Raw genomic sequence first — 20,790 nt, 5'->3', positions numbered from 1 at the left:
CCCCTCCCCGCGGCCATCTCAAGCAGTTGCGAGCGGCGCGCCGTGCGCATGCGCGTCGGGCGGGCCGCTTTTCCTTTTCTGCCACGATTGATGACGTGTCCGAGAAGGGCGGCGTGCCCCTCCCGCCTCGGCCGCGGGTGACGTCACCACGCACGGAGCAACCGCCTAAAAACAGTCTGTTTCAAACCTCTGAGGTAAAAGAAAGAGGCGCCACCGGCCGAAGGCGAGGGGGGGGTGGGGGAGGGGGAATTAAGGCGACCTCGTGGCGCCCCTCGGGCCCCGTTCACAAGCACGACGCTACACGTATCACAAGCACAACACGGGCCCCGTCCCAACCCACGCCCTCTGGGGCTTCTCGCCCGGCCGCCTGTGTGGAGCTGGCCGGGTCCCAGGGAGGCGGCGGCGGCGGCCTCAACTTTGGCCCCGCGAGGAGGAGGAGGAGGAGGTGGTGGTGGTGGTAATAATCCCGTGTCTTCCTCGCCTCAACGCCGCCGAGGCGGTTAAAGTCGCCCTTCCCGCTCCGGCCTGGCCATGGAGAGCTTCCTGAGAGGCTGCGGGGCCGCCCTTCAGGTATAATATTCCCCCCCCCCCGTAAAATAAGAGGCTGAGGGGAACTGGCTCCGGTTCGGGGAGGAAGAGAGAGATCCCTATTTTTACCTTTTTAAATTTTATACAGTATATGCCGCGCGCGAATATGTCACTCTCCCTTGAGAAGAGGGACGGGTCGAGAGGGGAAATCATCCTTATCGATAACCGTGGAATCGGATGATTATTTTAGCTGATACCGCCACAATCCCTTTATGGGCCGGTGGGGGGGAGGGGGAGAAACTGATAGGCATAGAAATCCATACGAGAGGACGTGTGAGGGGAGAAAAGTCGAAGGAACCCCCCCCCCCGGATCGCCGCATCTTTATGATTTAGACGTAAAAGGATGGAATCCGTGTTCAATGGATGGGTGTTGGTGTTTGGTTCATCTATACATGCAGGTTTCCATCAACGTGTCTTGTGTGCCTTGGAGCGAATAGCCACAAAAGTGACCCCTTGCAGCAGGATGGTTATTTCCACCCATTTCATCTTTCTCCTTTGAACTAGAAGTGAAGGAAGAAGAACAACCGGGGTCAAAATTTGGAAATGAATATCCATAGAGTATTAAAAGAATTAACCGGATTGCATTTTTCTGCATAACCCCCCCCCCTTTGAAGGCAGATATCGGCATTTCTGATCTGACACCAGGAGGCAAGCATGCCTTGCCATAATATTTAATATTTGGTTCATTGATCGCTCCGAATGGCAGCCCAGAAGTCCAATAAATAAATAACAAGTAATAATAAATAGCTTGTCCTGATTACACAAGTACATTTGTGTGGTCTCTCCATGGCTTTTGGAAAAATAAATTCAACTTTGTATTTACCTGCCCTCACCACTCATTGAACAGGTACATGGCTGTTTATGACCTTAGTGTGAGTGAAGCCAGACGGTCTGCAATCCAATTAATGGTCTCTGGTTTTAAATATTCTTGTGGCCTTTTAAAAAACAGGAACAGTTAATTGGATTGTGCAACGTCTGGCTTTCCTTGATTCTGTCATCTCTGTTAGTGTTCTGAACATGTGTGCTGAACGGAGGGATTAAGATCCTGCCACTTCACTTGAAGAAGCGGATTGCACAATTTTGAACGTCGACTCATCCCAGAAAAACGATTGCAGCCTTTGCTCTTGACTGCTTATATTTTTGCAATTTGCCCATCAACTGTGCCCATTTTACAGGCAGGGAGGACTGAGGGTGGGGAAGTAGCCTCTCTCTGTGAAATGGCTGTGCAGCAAACTCAGGTTCCACAAATTATCCATTGGATGTGATCACTGTTTAGTCTGGTAGGATGTTTTGATAACAACAACAATAATAACAAGAACAGTACAGTATTTGTACCCAGACCGAGAAATAAACATTTTTTTGTCTGCTTGGTGAGAACATTGGTAAGAAACATGTCTGGCCCCTCCCTTGTTTACTTTGGCCTGATCCTTGCTGAAATGTGACCCCCATCTATCCATCCCAAATCAGGATTTGGAACCTGGGACTAGAAAAGTTTCCCTACCTCTGCTTTTTCAAGCTTCTTTCTCTTTTGAGCCCTTTTACCTAAACCCCACCTTTTCTTTCATGGTTTGACCAGAACTTGCTTTTAACTTGAACAAAGCTAAAGCAATTCATGTCTTTGGCTGAAACATTAATTGTTTTCTGTTGTTTTGAGGGGTTTGTTCTGCCGCTCCTTGTGTCTTTGTCTAATAATTGCCTTGCTTGTTGATCTTGTTAATTTTAACTGTGGCGGTGTTCAGTAGATTGGATTGAATAGACCGGATTATTTTTAAATGGTTAGTAATTTTCGTAGGAGTTGCTCACTTGCTATGGGTCCTGTGTAGCAGAAAGCTCCTTCTGTATAAATTCTAAAATCACATAAATGCTGTTGTTTGTATTTCTGTTGGCAACAGTGAGACTGTTAAACCCCTTAGGGCAGGGAATCTTTGTCTTGGGCTTGGTGTTATTCTTCACACACTTTGGCCATCAAAATTAAAAACAAAATAAAAATAAAACATAAAAATAAAAGAACAGATAAAAATGTGACGACACCTTAAAGATTAACTATTATATTTTTTAATGTGAGCTTTCATGGACAAGTTCACTTTCTCACACATAAGAGGTGCTGTATAGCTAATAAATTTTCAGAGACAAAAGCACTTCCTTGAGTTGGTGACACACAGAGTAACATCTAGGACCATGAATATGGGTGTGGTGTGTATGTAATATTTATTTATTTATTTCAGTTTAGTATACTGCTCCCGTTAGTACCACAACGCTACTCTGGGCAGGTCACAATAAAATAGACAGTCGAATAATTAGTATAATAAAGCTGTAAACAATCATGTAAGGGGAAAGAGGTTTTGTTTCTCTTAACAATCACCATTTTCATTTCCATCTCCAAAATAATACGTGTGTGTGTGTGTAAGCCATCTGCACCAGGCACATTGTCAAAGCCAGACAGCGGCATCTGTGCGTTTACAATCATCTTTATGTTTTGGGTGGTTGTTTTCCTCTTCCCGCTCCTTCGTTTTGAAAACACCATCTCATGATCATTCAGTGCCTTTGAAAAACAGCACCAAGGAATTGAACATGGCTAGTTAGCAACGCCCAGGTGGTGCCCACTGAGCATGTGAATCAAAGCTGATCTTGGTGATGTTGGGAGGGTGAAAGCTTGCCCCAAGCTTAGAGAAGATGGCTCAGGATTGGCTAGTAACTGTGTCTCAAAAAAGAGAGGAAGGTTTCATTCTCTGAGCTGGTTAACGTTGTGAACAAGAAGCCCTGATCGGCAGAAGGTGCAACGTGCACCTCTTTGCCATTTTGGGGGCACCTGGAACCTGCTATATTTTTGGAGAGCTAAAACTGCGAACAATTTCATATTGTTCATGCTAGTTGAAACTGAGCTGTAGGTGAGAACATCTGGAGGGCCAATGTTTCCCCACCTCCATCGTAGCTGTCCCAAGAGCATGTCCAGGTTTAAGTGGAGCAGGAATCGGAAGAGGAAATGGGTGGGATTGGGCAACAGAAAGAGACTGGGGGGGCAAAGCTTGTGCCGTGGAAATAGTATGGAGGTAGGAAAGGAGGGGAAAATGAAGGGGGAGACGTCTCCATAGATCGTTTTCTGGCTAAGATGAAGGCAGGGATTTTGTTCTGGATGCAAGCAGGATGAGGAAAGCCAGGGCGAGGATGTGAGTTCAAGGTGAGGTGAATTTGTATGTATATGTTTACTGGGAATGAGACCGAGGGTATCCCTCTGTGCAGTGGGTGCTGCATGGAACAGGATTGCAGAGGAGTTGTATGTTTCCTTGCCTCGAAAAGAGAGGTCTTAAGGATGGGTCGCTCCCTCTCTTTCTGCCGTAGAGGAGGAGTAAAGAAGTGAATGGCCTGCACGGATTCAATTTGGCAGTGATGGTGCCTTGGCAAAGTTTTTTCTTCTTCCCTCCTCCCTTCACCTTGAGCAAATATGGGCCTGGATCTGCTGATGGTGCAGCTTCTCCTGCCCTTCCCACAACATTTTTGAAACTCGGAGATGAGCATCATGAGGGTGTGATTAATTGTCTCCTGTCCCCCCGATGAGTTATGAATCTGTGGTCTCCCGTTTCTGCCTCATCAGCAGCCTTCAGTCATAGCCTCAGTAATTCCTCTTTCTGTGTCATGTCCATCCCCCTTTTTGCAGAAGTAACAGTAAGGGAAGGAGAGGAAGAAATTGCCTTTACAGTAGTTTGCTTCTTGTTTCAGGTGGGCAGGGAAGTCAAAGGTGAAGGGGAGTCCAAATTTTTCACGGTTCCATTTGGGGGCCAAAGTGGGTCCTGCACAGCAGACACAGCAGACCATCCCCGTTTTGGTGAAGCTCCTTGGACTCAAGATGGGGCTCTGTTTGCACAGAAGCACCCCCTGGAGAGGAGTTTGGTTTCATCTGCTGTGACTCTTTTTGTATTCTTTTCTCCACACATTTTCCTTCTCGTAATACTGGAAGGTGTTTGTTGGTAGGGATGGACGGGGTCCACACAGGGTGTTTTGATTATTTGAAAGAGTATGAGTTCCAGGCCAAACCAGATGTTTGCTGAGGTACATGTTGTGATGATCCCCAGATGACTGCTGAAAAAAAAAACATTGCATGTGCAAATTGTGTCTCAGAAGAAGCATCTGTGAAGTCAGTCATCTGATCCCTTGACTCTGTCCTTCCCAGCAACTAATACATTCATTGTTGAAAAATTATAGGATGTCCCACAACCAACCGTATCCATTTTCAATATACATAGAAAATTAGGTAAGGTTTATAAACTACCATATTTATCATCGCCTGGAATCACTAAATTCAGATCCTGATGAAACACTGCTTGCTGTTGTTATGGACACTGTTTTTGACTTGCCTTCTGGCTGTCTCCACCAAATCTTTAACGATTGCGCCGGTTCCACATACGGGAAAACTGAGCTACTGGCAACTGACCGGGAAGAGGGCTGTTTGTAAAAATAGCCTTCAACAAGGTAGAACTAACACTGTATGTTAAGAGCGAGAGCCTGCAAAACATGACCTTTCTCCCCCTTTAGCTTGCTTTTAATGCTGAGATGAGTTACTTCTAAAAAGGCAGTTATTTCTCCAAGGCCCTTGAGTGCCTTTTAGTGCAAATGGCTTACGCTTGTCTTTTCATCTGATTTTTTAAAAACTTTCGTAATTTTAATTTCCCTTTTACCTCTGAGCCATCTGCTCCTCTTTTGTACACTCGCCCAGCTACATCGCACACGTTAGGTCTGCTTCCGTAAAATCAATTTATCAGGGGCTGGGTTATCAGTTGAGTCGTTTAGCAAATGGATCCTGGCATTTGACGGTAGCTGGGAAACCAGGACTGCCTGGTAATACATAGGTTTGTAGAGGAAAGCTAGAGGCAGAGGGGGAAAAAGCTTTCTCGATCTCCCAAGTGGCCTGCAAAATGGAGCCAGCTTGGAAAACTGAGCTGATACGCTGGCCTGCTTCTTGACAGCATCCTCTTCCCAACCCTCGTGTATTAGTGGCCATCGAACATTCGCCTTATAATCAGAATCAGTTTGTATATTCAGAAAGAGACAGACCCAAACATGGAAGAGTTTGGTGAATAGCACGAGTTTCTGTGTGATCAAATTCAAGATTGGGCAGAACCTTTGTTTTCATACTGAAAAGTGACAGGCAGGGGGAGGAGGACCTTGTGTTATCTAGAACCCTGCATGAGGCAAAGATAGTACAAAACAGAAGGCGGAGGATTTGGACCGGATATGGCACCTCTTGCGTTTGAAACCAGACTTCAGGTGCTAGTTTGCTGGTCCCGCGTGAAACTAGAGGCATTACACAGGCCAATGCAGAGTCTTTACCATTCCCAAGAAGGGTCTTGTGGAATCCTGAAGCTTAACCAGGTCTCTTTGTCTTGAGTTCATTTCTTCCGTTGTGGTGCAGCCTCTCCTTGTACGATAAAAAAGTTGCACCAGCCTAATGTGGGCAAGAGTCGGAGACTTTCCATTGAGCTGAACATCCTTGGCTTGTCTTTGTTACGCATTCCCCCCTTTCGTTGTGATGGCTGACCTTAGGTGGCCGGCTGCCCTGGATAGAGAATGAGTCCCTGATAAGGGTGGCATTTGTAAACGGCTGAAATAGTTGCAGCCAAGTGGGTGGGTGCTCTCCACGGGGGTTGGACTACAACTCCCATGATCACCATGCAGCGTGGTGATAGAACATGCAGTCCAATACACCCAACAGTGCTGGCTGGGAATCCATTCCAGGCTTTAGTGTCTCCCCCCACCCCTTTACAGGAGTTGTCCAAAGCAGTGGTTCTTAACCTTTGTTACTCGGATGTTTTTGAACTGCAGCTCCCAGAAACCCCAGTCAGGACAGCTGGTGGTGAAGGCTTCTGGGAGTTGCAGTCCAAAACTCCTGAGTAACCCAAGGTTAAGAACCAGTGGTCCAAAGTACTTCACCTAGTTTTGGAGGAGGAGCTTCAGCACTTTGGAGAGCTCCTGCGAAATGCTATGGAGTAAAACCTGGAATGGATTCTTAAAAAACCCCAAATTGGAATCAGCCCCAGCTGCCACCAGGGAGGCTGCCGGGTTTTGTTGTCATGGGCCCTTCGGTTGCATCTGACGTGATGGTGACCCCAGTAGATTTTTTTCAAGGAACATGAGAAATACAAGGAATTATTTTCCCAGTACCAGCCCTGCCCTCCTAGGGAGTTTCCATGGCCAAACATGAATTTGAATTCAGGTCTCCTGAGTCCTGTGGCCGTCGCTTTATTCATTATATATCACACTGGCTCTCGGGTAGTGGTGGCTAATTTTACTCTGTAGGGGAAACAGATATCATCCCCCTTTTATGGATGCTAGTGGGAAGCAAAGAGGCTCACCAAGAGAGAAGGAGCAACTTGATTGCTGAGCTTTCCTGGCTGGGCCAAGATTTGGATCCGGCTTTTCCAGCAGACCAGAGATTCATCCTCAGTCCAATTTCAGCAGTGATGAAAGGTTGCAACTTCTGTTGTAGGTCACCAAGAACATCCTCTTTTGTCTCAGAAACCCTAGATGCCCCCCTCCTTTGAAAATGAGGCTTCTTCCACCCAGTGTGCTCCTGGCTACACCGGCGTCTCTCGGTGTAAGTACGGCCTTACTGGGAAATGAGAAGAGGTGATGGTCTGGTTTCCAGACTCAACGCCTGCTGCTTTCAGCAGTGGTACAGAAGAAGGGAGGAACTCTTAGCTGATCCTGCTTCCCCCCCCCCCCCCCCCGACATGGTTCCAGAAGGTCTCCTTTATGTATTGATTAAAATTTCAGGACTCTGGATTTGTTTTAAGGTGCTTTGTGTGCTTCCAAAAGCAGGCTGTGAAAGTAACAAGTTACAAGTAATGTAGTTATCTCTATCACATTGTCTTTTGGGGTAACATAAAGTCTCATAAAGTCACATTTTAAAATGATAAGCAGGGACAGAATTGCTTTTTTGACATTATAATGAATAACAACAACAGGCTATTTTTCAGAAACAATATTATGAGTAACAGGAATTTCCCCCAAAAAAATACACTTTCTATCTCGGCCCGAGCAGCACCTGAACCCCTTTCCCATCTTGCATCAAATCTGTTCTAATGACTGTGCCGTTCCCCTGTGTCTCCTGTGGCTACCCACATCCCAGCTCCTGTGGCCTGTCTGAACACATGCTGCTTAAAACAAGGCAACAGGCCAGCGAAAGGAACTGAGGGATCCAGGGTGGCAGGCTAGGAAAATTTATGGCCTCAAATCATTTGTGGAAATGCAGATTCTAGGTCTAATCATACACTGGCCTGGCCTGAAAATGTCATCTCTTCCCTTGTTCTTTTTCATATTCTTGCCAGGAGCATCTCCGGACAAACCAGAAAGTCCATGTGGTGTTGGGAAACGAGGCTTGTGACCTGGACTCCATGGTATCTGCTTTGGCCCTCGCCTGCTTCTTTGCAAAGGTAGGCCCCTTGGCTTTGCCCCTTTGGCTTCTGTGCGTTTTGATGCTTCTGTCATGGCATTGCCCAAGTGGTCATAGCCTTTCCCTTTGCCTCCTGTCCATGCCTGTTTCTAGGCCTTGCAGTGTTTGGGGGATGGGGGAGACCTTTTGCATTTTGGGTGGTCCTTACAGCCTCCTGGGAGGTCCTGGGACCAGAAAATTGAGGTGGAGATCTATCAAAGGGACCTACCTCACTTTATATTGTTAAAGACTAAAAGGCTGCGTTTTGAAAAATAAAATTAAGATTTTAGAGATGGGTTTGCAGCCTGCCGTTCTGGGTGCTTTGTCTACACCACCCTGGCCGTCACTGACTGGGCAAGACAAGTGATACATCGTCTCACAACCAAGGCCTGACTTTTCATGACTGCCATGTGACACCCTACAGACTTCTCGGGAAGCAAAGGCAGCCTTCATTCCAGTCCTTAACATCCCCCACCTGGACTTCCCTCTGCGTACGGAGAGCACCTTCCTTCTCAAAGAGCAGCAGATCCCTGAGAGCTCCCTTGTTTTCCGGGATGAGATTGACCTTCACGCCCTGCACCAAGCAGGCCTCCTTTCTTTGACGCTGGTTGACCACCACGTCCTGCCAAGGTAGGAGGAAATATGGAGAAAGAGATAAGGAGATGATCTGTGGGAGTCAGGCAAACCTATCTTTTTACCTAAATTATCACCATCATCATTGCTGTGTTTATTGGTGTGCTGTTTTTTTAATAGCGAAGCCACATTCACAGTGGCGTATAGTAACATCAGAACAAAGTCGCCTAATACAAAACGACAGCAACCTGTATTACTCTACATAGTTTCCCCCTGAATCCCTTTGTTTTTTAGCCGATCCTTCTCCAGATGTTCAGGAAATGGGTGCAGGTACAGCAGATGGCCACAAGGAGGAGCATTTCTAGGCTTTTGATTCTGGCCCCTCTCTCAGCTAACCCTGGTGCACAGAAGCCCTCCCCCTCGTGGTCGTGTGGTGCAACTGCAGGCATCCCTGGTTGAACCTTACCTTTGATGTAGTCGTGATGAGCCCTGTTTGCAGGTGTTGTGTACGGGTGTGTGTATTTGTGAAGTCCAAATGTGGCATTTAGTCATACTGGGGTGAAAATTTACTATCCACCTTCCCCCCCCATCTTTTTGCAGTAGGGACAGAGCTCTTGAGGAGGCAGTTACGGAAGTGATAGACCATCGGCCCCTGGAGCTGCAGAGAGGCCCTTCCTGTCCAGTCACAGCCGAGCTAGTGGGCTCATGTGCCACTCTAGTGACCGAAAGGATCCTGCAGCATCCAACACAGGTTCTGGACAGACAGACGGCCGCTCTTCTGCACGGTGAGGATGGCAGCTTCCAGCAAATCAAGCCCATGGCTCGTGTGCCCATTGTGTTTGGTAGGGCAAAAAGCCCAGCATTCCAGATGGCCTCATTTCAGACGGACCGGCTCAGGTGGCCTGGCTTGGGGTGGGCCAGGTCTCTTTTTCAGGAAAGAGTCTTTTGCAGCCTGGAGTAAACCAGCCCCGTGGGATTGAAGAGATAGTCTCGTCCGAACTGCCCCACGTCTTCCCTGTGACTTCTGGTCTTTAGGACTGGAAAGGCAATTGCAGCTCTGAACCTATATCTTTTTTGGATTGGGGGTATTTTGTATCACTCTGTTGATGTGGTTCTTTGCTGGTTTTACAGGTACGATCGTGCTAGATTGTGTCAACATGGCGCCGGAAGCAGGCAAAGTGACTCCGAAGGACACCCATTACGTCTCCCTTCTGGAATCAAAATTCCCTGATCTGCCTTCAAGAAGCACCATCTTTGAGGCTCTGCAGAAAGCCAAGTTTGATGTTTCAGGTAATTTTGCTCCCTGGACAATGAAGGCCGGAGTTTTGGAAGACCTTTGGTGACCCAAAGCAGGGGTGGTTTCCTTGGTGGGGGAGAGGTCTAGGCTAATTATAATAGCAGCATTTGCTCCAGCCCTGGAGTTTCCCCATTAGATCATGGCATAAAGATAAACAGAAATCCTGTACTCGGAGCTGAGGAGACTTGCAGGAAGGTAGTGCTTCTGAAGTTTTGTAGAAAAGGTGGTGGTGGTTCTGTGTCATCAAGTCGATCCCCAAATTGTGGCTGCCCTAAGGGTGTTTTCCAGGCATGTGAGATGTGTAAAGGGTGGTTTACCACTGCCGTCCCATTCATGGTGAGCTTCCATGACTGAACCAGGATTTGAATCGTGATCTCCTGAGCCCTAGTCCAAAATGACATCCACAACAGAGAAGGGGAATAAATAGGAAAACAGACAACAAACTGACCATCAGAAGACGTATGTGCATGAGATAGTGACTGGGCTGTTCAGCAGTTGGTTGACCTTTCCCCTCACCCTCGCATCTGCCGCTGCCCCATCCCTGAGGAAACCACCCGTGTCAGTGGTATAAGTCTGAAAACCCTGGTGTGGTGGGGTAAGGCCGTGCTTTTCTTCCTCTTTCCGTTCTGCATCGCTTAAACTGACAAACCTCTTCCTAATTTGGTCTCCCGCCCTCGCAGGCCTCACCACGGACCAGATGCTGCGGAAGGACCTGAAGACCCTCTCTGGGAAAGAGGCCACCATTGCCATCAGCGCCATCTATGTCAGTCTGCAGGTAAGTGCAGAAGTAGGGGCAATATGGGCCCCACAGAGACGAAATCCTTCAGGCTTTGGGATTCTGCTTTCAAGCAAAATTCAGCCCCGGTTTACAGGATAGGAGTCCAGAATGCGGTTACCGCGTTCGTCTACTTGTGCAGTTGTGTGTGAGAAAAACAGATCCTTAAAAGTTGAGAATTGATTCTAGCAGAAGATTTTGTGGGCTAGAATGTTTAATTTTATCTACTTGGGCATGAAAGAGAGGCCATGGTTTCCTATTTAAATAGTTACAGATTAGTGGGAAAATATTGCCATCATTTGTGTTACCATCCATAGCCACTATTATGACTGGGCACACTTTTGATCGTCCTTAGTTGTGTTTTGAGCATGCCCTTTGAATTCAGTATTTGTAGTTTTTTGCCTCTATCCGACGTCTCCAGATGGAGAGATTCACAGACACACCAGAGTGCTTCTCTTGATACTGTCGGACTGCAACTCCCATCAGCCCTCACCCGCGAAGCCATTGGTGAGAACTTATGGGAATCGTAATCTGATAACTTCCCACAAGTTGCCCACACACATTCCCACAAACACACAACGGGCCATCTTGGAATAGCACTTCGTTCACTTTGACCGCGTGTTTCTCTGACTGACGTCTCCCGCCTTCCTGTCCATCCAGGCCTTCTTGTCGCGTCCCGGGTTGGAGCAGGAGCTGCATACCTTCTGCCGCCGGAGGGGCTTCGCCGCCCTGCTTGCCATGACCATCTCCTTCAAGGAGCGCAACGTGCCCTTCAGGCAACTGGCCGTCTACAGCCCTCACGCGGAGCTCCAGGCTGCAGTGAGTTGACGCGCGCACGCTGGTGCAGAGAAAGAAGTGTCTCCCTAGAAATCATGAGATCCTTTCCTGTTTCTCAGGCCTTTTTTCAGTGCGGTTTGATGTCTTATGGTCTCCGCCAGGGTTTTGAGAAGATTCATAGCTTAGTGGCAGAACATTCTGTTCCATAAAATAGGTCCTGGGTTCAATTCCTGAGGAACTCCCAGAGAGAAGGATCTGTTTTCCCCACAGACCCCAGGCAGCTGCTGCCAGCCAGAGTTGACAGTACTAGTTCTCTGAGTAATATAAATCTGCTACCAGTGGAAGGTGCCGGGATTGAACTTGGGAACTTCTACACACAGAGAATGGCTTTTCTTGTTGTGTTATATTCCATCCCTTGATTTTTTTTTCCATCAAGAAACTTCCAGCAAACTTCCATGGAAACTCTATATTCCAAAAAACGTAGCTTGAATACCACTGCTCGCCCTTTTCCCACCCCCAGAGATGGATGGGCACACCCGTGTGTTTCCAAGGAATGCTTTTCCTGTTCTGAGGATGGAGTGGCAGGGAGTCCCACAGTCACAGGGGAGAAATGGACACAGTGATTGAAATCTGGCTGCAGTCAGGAAGCCAGCTGTTTCCTTTACAGTGCAAAAAAAAAAGCTTGTGCCTTTTGTCTTCCTCTGCAGCCCCATGCACCTATCTTGAACACAGAACCTGACTAAACTAGGAAGTCTCGAATTAGGCATAGTTTCCTGATTCATCCAAACTGGGAAGCAACAGCTAACCAGTTCTGGAACCAGCAGGAAAGATTTAGCCACAGTTTTGAATTTTGCTCAACAAAGCCTTCTCTAACCAGATAGATCTGGTATGTGCTGGACTATATCTCCCATCAAACCATAGCTAGTCGTGCTGTCTCTAGGGGATGATGGGGGTTGTAATTCACCCCATTTGTAAAGGACTAGGTTGAACATACCTGTTTCCCCCCCCCCCAAAAAAAAAAAACATTTCTTAGATTGTTAGGAAGCTGCTGATGCTGGTCTTCTTCCTGGTTTAGGTAAACCTGGAAAGCATGTTTAATTAGAGGCTTCCAGGACTAATTGTGGCCCATAGGAAGGGGTTCCGTGTGCAAGCAGAAGGCTTCTACATAGCTTACTGTAAAAAGATGAGAGGGCAGTGCTCTGAATTAGCACAACGTGCCTAGTTTGTTGACTGCGGGGCCCCACATGGCCTGTCCTTTTTTGGCTGTGCCGGGTGCGGAGTTCCTGGTGCCATCACAGCAGCTGTGCTACAAGGGGCTTTGTTATGGCAACCGCCGTGCGGTCACGAGGGTCTTCTCAAGAGGCCACTCCGCTCTTTTTAGGAAGGCATTTTGATAAGAGTGTGTTCGAGATATTTATAGTGCATGTACAAGTAAAGTACTTTTTAAAAAGTTTTGTTTACGAAATGCGACTCAGGACAGCAAGCCAAAGGAGACCGCAGTGGCCGGAGGCCGGAGGAATGAGGGATGTGTGGCTACCCCCGACCCCCCTGCCCCTGAACAGCTGTCTTTGGACAAGTGACATCCCTTTCCATTGGCTGTTCTGTCTGGGGCTGATGGAGGTTGTAGTCCCATAACATCTGGAGGGCCTGACATTTCCAGTCTCTCATTTTGGACAAAAGAGAAATAAAGAGTTTTCAGAATTCTTTGGGGTGAAAAATGGCACTTGTCTCTTGTCTCCCTGCACTTGGAGGGAAGACTTGGATTTCACAGCTCGGTCTGTTAGCCACAAATAATAACTCCTACCCTCCTGGTGGTGCTGAGGTCGTGTCCCATGGCGTTCCCTGCCCTTCTTTGGAGGGGCTCTGACCAAACGGGGACAGCTCCCCACCACCGCCGCCGCTCGGCATCTCCTCCCCACCCAGACCCTCTGCGCTTCCTCCTTCCCAGATCTTCTGGGTTGCATTCACTGTGGGTGGGGTGGGGGGTGAGGTGACCCTCATGCAGGGGGAGGCAGCGCCGCTTGCTCGCTCGCTCGCTCACGGGTCTCCACGTGCCCAGAGAGAATTGTGTCGGCTGCTTTGCGAAGAAGAAGCGAGGAGGGATGTGTACGCAGGCGCCCCTGCCGGAGCCTTCGTCACTCATTAACCACGGTCAAAGGTTTCTGAAACCGCCAGCTAACGAAGCCGCCTGCCTGCCTGCGGGTGATGGAGATGGAGGGGGGGCGGCCTTGAGCAGGGAGGGTCAGAGACCACCCCAGTCAGGGTAACTTCTGCCAGACTAGGGTTGTCTCCACCACCAGACTGATGGGAGGTAAGTGAAATCTTTGGAGGGCGGGGGGGGGGGGTGTACGATCTTTTCTCCCCCTTCCCTTGTTGTATCTTTGTTCCCTCCTCCTCGCCTTTCAAGGAGTGTTTTTGCCTCTGTCCATCTGATGCATTGGTTTTGCACAAGCTGACACTAACGTACGCCGGTGGGTTTCTGGCATCCATTTTCTCGCTTCCTCTATAGTTTTTAGTTTAATGCTTTTGCCTGACCTTATTTTATTTTATTTTAATGTTGCTTCATTCTGAAGCTTTCTCCTTAGCTGTAGGAACTAGTGGCTCCAGTAGTATGTTAGGACCAGTTTGCAAGGCACTGGGACTGTGTATGCTCCCCCTCATACACAGTTGTGCTTCTTTTTTTAAAGGGTGTGTGTCTAGTAACAATGGTCTGAATTTCAAGCTGCAGTATCTGGCTGTCTGATCGGAATCTAAGGGAATCTCTCTCCCCCTTCCAGACACCCCCCCCCCAATAGTCAAGTTACCAGTCCTCAGCCTTTGCAGAAGTTTTGGCTCTTTAAAAAAAAGTGAATACTTAGTATCTGGAGAACTGGGGTGCGTGTCTGTGTCGTTTACAGAATGGCCTTTAGCAAAGGTGGGAGAGGTGTTTCCTTTTACAGACTGAGAGAACAATCTTCACTTACCCCACACTCACACACAAACTCCTTGGCCCGTTCTCTCTCATCTCACCTTTTGCTGTTTTCCCTGATCTGTCTTCTGTCATTTTGTAGAGATCAAAAACTGCAAGAAAAGGAGGGATGGCAAAATATTAGTGGCCCTTCTTATAGTCCTGCATCCCATGATCTGCCTGCTTTTCAAACTACAGTACTGTCTGTCATTGTTCTCCACTTTTTCTTTTTCTTTTCCTTTTCTCTTGATGTTTCCTGTTCTTTATTTTTTGTTGATGCCTCAGTGTTGTTACTGTAAACATACCGACTGGGCTGATCCCCTTCAAATGTTCTGGAGAAAGGCCTTTGTATTCTGGGAAAGGCGTTCCAGGTGGGGTTAGATTTCTTTTGTGAATGTTTAAATCTTTGTTCACAAATTGTTAAATAGGTGTCTGTCCTCTGGACAGTGGTATAGTAGAATAGTAACAGAATGAGTTCCATTTGGCCAGCGGGTTGATTAAACCTGCATATACATTTTTTTAAAATGCTGTGTACCAGAAACGTGTCTTTTTTAAAAAGGAGGAATAGCTGTGTAGTCTTTAGCAGCAAAAATAAGGAAGAGTTTTGTGCCCTTGTTGATGAATCCATTACTGATAGCATGATATTTCTTGGACTCTAGCCTGCTTCAGGGAGGAATGAGCAGGAAGAGCCATCCTCAGCAAGAAGAGACAGGCATGTGTTTGTATACAGTATATGCACACATGTGTGTATATATATCTCTTTTAGAACAGATAGAGAAAAATATAATAATATAAATTAATAATAGCGAACAAGGCCAAAAGCAGTGAAATGCAAGAAGCCTAGTCTTTGACCATTCAAGTTAAATATATGCTGATTAACGACCAAGCATGCACAGTTGCTGTGATAACACAATCTTCTTTGCATTGCTGGGTTAATTCACTCAGTGAAACACAGGAAACCCTTATCTCTTATCTGTTCTAAAAGAGACAGAATCAGAAGCCTCTAAGTTCTTCCCCAGCACTTTGAGGCTGGAGCCTTCCCTTAAAATCCTTTCGTCATAGAAAACTGTTCATCAGCAGTGGATGTATATGGAATTTGCTTGTGAAGTGAAGGTTTACAGTTTGTACGACTCATAAAGCAGGTTCTGGCCTCCCAAAATTTATGCCAAAGTAAATTTGTTGGTCTTTAACTGGTAGCCCAACAATGTAATCGAACCAAGTAATCAAACACGTCAGGCTCTGTTTAGCGCCGAGGGTGTTGCTGGTGTCTGCTTGCTTTAGAGCTGGGATGACGAGTTTTAAACAGGACGTTTGGCGTCCAAATTTTACTAGGGTCACAAATTTACCCTTCGCTCAAACTCTGAAACCCATCAATTAATCAATAATAAGGATTTTGGAACAACTAAGAAGAACAGGAGAGCAAAGCAGCGCATGCTGGCCTCTGCCGGCCTTTCTCCTGGTGAAAAGAACTTCAGCGTTTACAGGGCAGCTGGAAAGATGGTGTCTCCATCGGCCCTTCTTTGCCGAATACCAAGGAGGCCACTCCGTTGGGCTTTATTTTTAGCCATGCCTGACTGAACAGGAAGTCTCCTCACATCTGCCGGTGGGAAGGTCCCTTCCAGGACAGAGCAGCTGCCGTTTGGGGTGGAGGGCGGGCTTGGCTTTGCCGCCTCTCCGCCAGTTGCTGCTGCCGGGCATCCCTTGGGCTCTGCTCCGTCTTCCTTTGAGGCGGTTTGGGGAAGCTCTGCTCTGGGGGTCCTCCTCATCCACTGGAATATCAGGGGGGGGCAAGAACAGGACCTTCTTGGGTTGGCATCCGTGCGCTGGAAAGAAGCTTCTTGGGAAAGCCCATCAGCGCCTTTTGGAATTCAGAGGATGTTTTTTAAAATAGGCTTGGATTTTATTTTAAAAAAACCAAACCGCTGGTGAAGCCACCTTTGCTCAACTTACAATCTTTATTTGCTCTGTTGAGATGATATGTGCAGACTTTTTTTTAATGCAACAAAGCACCTCTGAAGCACTTCACACAAAGAAAAGAGAAATACTTTACCTTTTCAGGGGAGAGATCGGGTACATGGGGTGGGGTGGGGTGGGAATCTGGCCTGGGGTGTTGCTGTAGCAGCAGCTGGTCATCATGCTTGCCATTAAGGCAAGAAAAACTGGTTTTGACCACTTGGAGGAGCAGGTTAGGGCCTTCGTTCTTGTCCCTCGGGGTCAGTTTACAGCCCTTCTCTTCTGCAAGCCTTTTATGGCAAGGTGAAGTTTTGGTTTGGGCTGGTTTGGGTGCAGGGCAGCCTCCTTGTTTCGACCAGATGCTTCCAAAGTCAGCCTCATCATGACAATGTCCAGCCGCTGGTAGAGGCTGGAAGAGGGGGAGAGAGGAAGTGGAAGGAGAAGAAGAGGAAAATCTCTGGTCGACATCAGTTTGGCCAGAGGTCTTCCCACTGCCTGCCTGAAGCGTAAGCTGGTCTTGGGAGAAGGTGGCATGCTTTTTTTAATTCACTTTTTCCTCCTGCCGCTTTTACTGGTGTCTTTGGTGCCTCCCATGAGCCTGGGAAGACCATCCTTGACTGGAGTGAGTCCTCCTACGGGGTGCCCAGCACGCCCCTCCCTCCTCCGTCCTCATCTGACTTCCCTCTTTCTGGCAAGGGCTAAAAAAAGGCCTTTTTAACAGCAGCAGCCACAGCCCTGGAGGCTGCAGAGCTGGTGGTGCGAACGAGAACTCTCCTGGGCGCCGGTCACAGCGGGCCGCTCCTCTCGGATCCAGGTGGGTGGGGGGTGGGAGGGAGTGGCTGAAGGAGGTGTAGAGGGGCCACGATACCTGCGTTCTGAAATCCGTATATTGGGGACAAGGTGTTGCCACAATATGGATATGGATATGGGGTCTGTCCCCACTGCAATCAAAGCTACCTCTGCTTTTTGTATGACATGCACGGTTTGAGCAGAAACATGGGTTTGGGAGTGAGAGCAAGGAAGAAAACATCTTGGAAAGGTGGTGTTTTTTCTTTCCCTCCTTTCTCTCCTGAAAACCCTGGTGTGTCCTGTTCTCAGGACAAACTCACACTCAGCGTGGCCGACCCCCTCCTGCTTTGCACCCTACGGCCTCGTTAGCTGTGGACGACGGGGGGGGGGAGTTGTTGTCCAGCACCTCTGGAGTGGAGGGTATTGAGTTGGGGAAGAGGCGGCTTCACAGCCCCCGAGGGGGCCCTGGAGTCCCTTCCCCGTTCACAGAGGCCGCTGAATCCTATACTGTACGGGCCTGCTGTTCTCTGTGTGGGAAACGAAGGAATGCCCTCTTCCCGCCAGAGAGTGGATGAGTGTCCCCAACCTGCACAGGACAAAAGACCTGGACAAGGGTCTTTTTTTCTCTCTCTAGCCTGTTCTAACATTTGCGACTCCGAACCCCAGAGATCCGTACCATATCCGTAACTTTGACTCTCATTGTGAAATGTGGACCTTCATCCGGGAGAGCCCTCGCCTTTCCCTGCAGCCGTAACACCCTCGGGCGTTTTGTGTCCTCTCTTCCAGGTGTCCCAAGCCTTGGAGCGCTCCAGTGACCCCTCCCTTGACCTGTCGCCCCGAGAGAGCCCTTCTCCCGCCATCCGCGCCTACGATCAGGGCAACGCCGTCGCCTCTCGCAAGAAGGTCCTTCCGGTCATCCAGGCCTTCCTGAGCGTGTGGGACCGAGGCGGCCTGGCCGGCACTGACATGCAGCCAGAGGCCACCGACCGAGACTGCAAGATGAGAGCGGATCCCTCCGGGGCTGGTGGCCGTGATCCGGAGCTCGGCAGAGACCCAAAGGACCCAGCAAAGTCCCATCATTTGGGGGACGACTTAGTGGACGACGACGCCCCTCTGCCCCCCACCCCGATGAATAGCCTGGTTGACGAGTGCCCCCTCGACCGGGGCCTCCCCAAGCTCTCCGCCGAGGCTGTCTTTGAACGGTTCAACCGCATCGCGGTGGTGCGCTCCTCCACGGACGAGAGCCCGGAGAAGAAGTGACGCCGCGGGCGGGCCGGACGCCTCCGAGTTTAGGGGAGCTTTCTGGAAGGAACTGTAATTGCGTGTGTGCATGTGCGTGTGTGTGTGTGTGTGTGTAAGGAAAGAAACACCCTATGCTTGGGTGTAGTGAAACACACAGTACATTTCCAGACCCAGTTTATATGTCACCACACTGCAGCTGACCACAATGGGAAGCAGGGGGAGCATTGTTTGTGCTGTGGACAACTTCCCGCAGCATTTCTCAGACTAGGACGATGCTCTTGGACATGACCTCGGTCGGTGACCCAAAGGAGAGCAGCCTCTGGAATGGCGAAGGCACCGCTGTCGTGACTGTCATGGACCCACTTTCCTCTGGCTGTAGACTCCAGATGGGGTGGATCGGTCGTACGAGTCAGGGCAGGAGAACAGGCTGGTAGAAGTGGGTCAGCCTGGAGGCAGAAATCTGGACCTCCGAGAAGGGGTGGATGGGTGGGCGAGAGACGGCTTTGCTTATCATTTGATCCCAGGTACAGTAGATGCCAGCCGGGTCCTGCCTAGAATATGCGGCAGGATATTCTGTAGAACCGTTTGATCCACAAGGCCAAACCTGCAACCTTGCTAAAAGGGGGAGATTGTCTGCTCAAGAGAAGTGGGTGATAGATGGGGCCCGGGGAGAATTAAGCCAGAGACTGGCAGTGCTCTTTCGGTAACTGCAAGGGATTCCAAGAGCAGCATCCTTTCCCACAATGGGGGAGCACTAGCCTTACACCTGGGGGGTCAGAACAGTCCAGCAGCCATTTTGGACTTTCTTAAAGAAAAAGGGGGAGAAATGAGGCCGTTCTCCTCCACCCTCCGTGCCTTAGAGCCGATTTTGCCCCAGGGTCCAGAGGACGTTTCTGTCCATCGGTGGCCCTCCCAGATTTTCCCCATCCATTGGGTGATGAAAGATGGAACAGAGACGTCATGATTCTTCAGCGCTGTCTCCAGAAGGCCTGCGTCTGGAGGTGCCCCAGGACTTCAGACAAAAGCAGCCGCTTGGCTCGAGCTGTGACGGGCTGGACAGTGTGTGTGAGCGCCGACGGGGAAGGGGGCAAAGACGCGGGGGGGCTCCCGGGGCTCCCGAGGGACAGTGATGGGTCTCCAGGCCCGTCCTTTGGGGCTGTGTCATCTGAAGGAGAGAGCGGCGCCCTTTGACCCTCTTTGACCTGGCCTGACCCGAGAAACGTGTCGGATCTGTCGCTTTTTTCGTGCAGACTCGACAGACTCTAAAGGACTTTGAGAGCTCAATGGGTGAGAAATGTAGAGCCATTAAAATCTGGTTTCTTTGGGGGCAATATGACTAAAACCTTAGGATACTTTCTGGATCACCTTGAGGATTATAAGTTTCTTCTCATGGACTGATTAAACCTGGGCCTGAGTTTCTGACACGGTGTGTTTGCGTGTATCTCAAGGGGAGGGTTTGAAAGCGATTTAACATGCACGGCGTAAATAAAAAGAATATACACAACCTGTTACCTAAAGATCTGGTCTCTTTTACTGATAATGTAGTGAGGTCTGTATCTCCTGTTTCCTTTGCAAGTGTGCCAGAGGTGAGTTCCTGCTGAATTTCCTACTGTAGAAATTACAAACATGTACAAACTACCCTTTTAAAAACACTCAAGAGACCAAACACCTTTCCAGCAAACCTATGCATGTTGAATATCGAAACTGTGCCGCTCTTCATGTGCACATATATTTCCTGGACTCAAGAGATCTAGTTGCTCAGGGAGGTGTCTGGTACATGTGGTGTACTAGTTTTCTAACTGTGGGGATGTTTCATGTTCTGCGTGTGTGTATCCAGGAGCAAGTGGGAAAGATCTCAGTTGACTCCAGAGCCTCTGAAACTCACTCCCTGCTGTCAGTTGGTCCAGTCGCGAAAGAATATTAAAGACCCATGTTAATAGGCAGCCCCGATGCAGGAAAGTGGGGTGTGTCAAATGAGAAGGGACCCCTTGGCCCTAGAAGAGGCCCTTAGGAAACGGTGAGGCTCTGAGGTTTACCTCATTGTTTGAGTTTGTGTATTTATTTTATGTCCTCTAGCAGGCCCTGAGATAGCAGGGTGGAAAATTAAATGTTTGAGTTTGGAGAACCAACCGTAAATACACGGAATGCCTGACTGTTTAGCAACTATCTCCAAATCCAGCAGTTCCCGTTCTGGGCATTGCTGATTTTGGAGAATCCCACACTGAATTGGGAGGGGCAAAGACAACGGATGGGAAGAGGGATCCCGTCGTCTTGGTTATGTTCTTTCCGGCAGGGTGCACAAAACGGGGCTCACTGGGTGCATTTTCTCCAATCCCATTTCTGGTTCAACTGTTGAGCTGTAAATGCATTTCAAAAGTGGGGCTGCAGCTGGAGGATCTGTTCCAACAGAGAGAAAGAAGGGG

General features: G+C 48.7%; 1 protein-coding gene across 4 annotated transcripts; it reads left to right on the top strand.

Moving 5' to 3' along the window:
* The first annotated feature begins 62 nt into the window (after positions 1-62).
* On the top strand, positions 63-19,884 carry PRUNE1 (prune exopolyphosphatase 1). Of its 4 annotated transcripts, none has more exons than XM_020798121.3 (9): positions 63-194; positions 7,070-7,177; positions 7,911-8,015; positions 8,439-8,644; positions 9,188-9,372; positions 9,719-9,877; positions 10,565-10,659; positions 11,320-11,478; positions 17,912-19,884. In XM_020798121.3, the coding sequence occupies exons 2-9, from the start codon at positions 7,127-7,129 to the stop codon at positions 18,383-18,385; spliced, it is 1,434 nt and encodes a 477-aa protein (XP_020653780.3). In that variant the 5' UTR covers positions 63-194; positions 7,070-7,126; the 3' UTR covers positions 18,386-19,884. The 4 variants fall into 4 exon arrangements, with proteins under 4 accessions (XP_020653780.3, XP_072840409.2, XP_020653774.3 ...); XM_020798115.3 differs by lacking the exon at positions 63-194 and adding an exon at positions 228-570; XM_072984308.2 differs by lacking the exon at positions 7,070-7,177 and having other exon boundaries at positions 173-194.
* The last annotated feature ends 906 nt before the right edge of the window (positions 19,885-20,790 follow it).

Source organism: Pogona vitticeps, chromosome 15, assembly GCF_051106095.1.
Source record: "Pogona vitticeps strain Pit_001003342236 chromosome 15, PviZW2.1, whole genome shotgun sequence".
NCBI lineage: Eukaryota > Metazoa > Chordata > Lepidosauria > Squamata > Agamidae > Pogona > Pogona vitticeps.
Note: the sequence above shows the minus strand (reverse complement) of the source record. Positions and strands in the feature narration are given on the sequence as shown.

What these genes read in the sequence shown, in the direction of transcription:
- PRUNE1 (XM_020798115.3), top strand. Translation starts at nt 532, where the DNA reads ATGGAGAGCTTCCTGAGAGGCTGCGGGGCCGCCCTTCAG. An exon ending in CTACACCGGCGTCTCTCGGT is followed by an intron (nt 7,178 to 7,910) that starts GTAAGTACGGCC and finishes TATTCTTGCCAG; the next exon opens with GAGCATCTCCGGACAAACCA. An exon ending in GACGGCCGCTCTTCTGCACG is followed by an intron (nt 9,373 to 9,718) that starts GTGAGGATGGCA and finishes CTGGTTTTACAG; the next exon opens with GTACGATCGTGCTAGATTGT.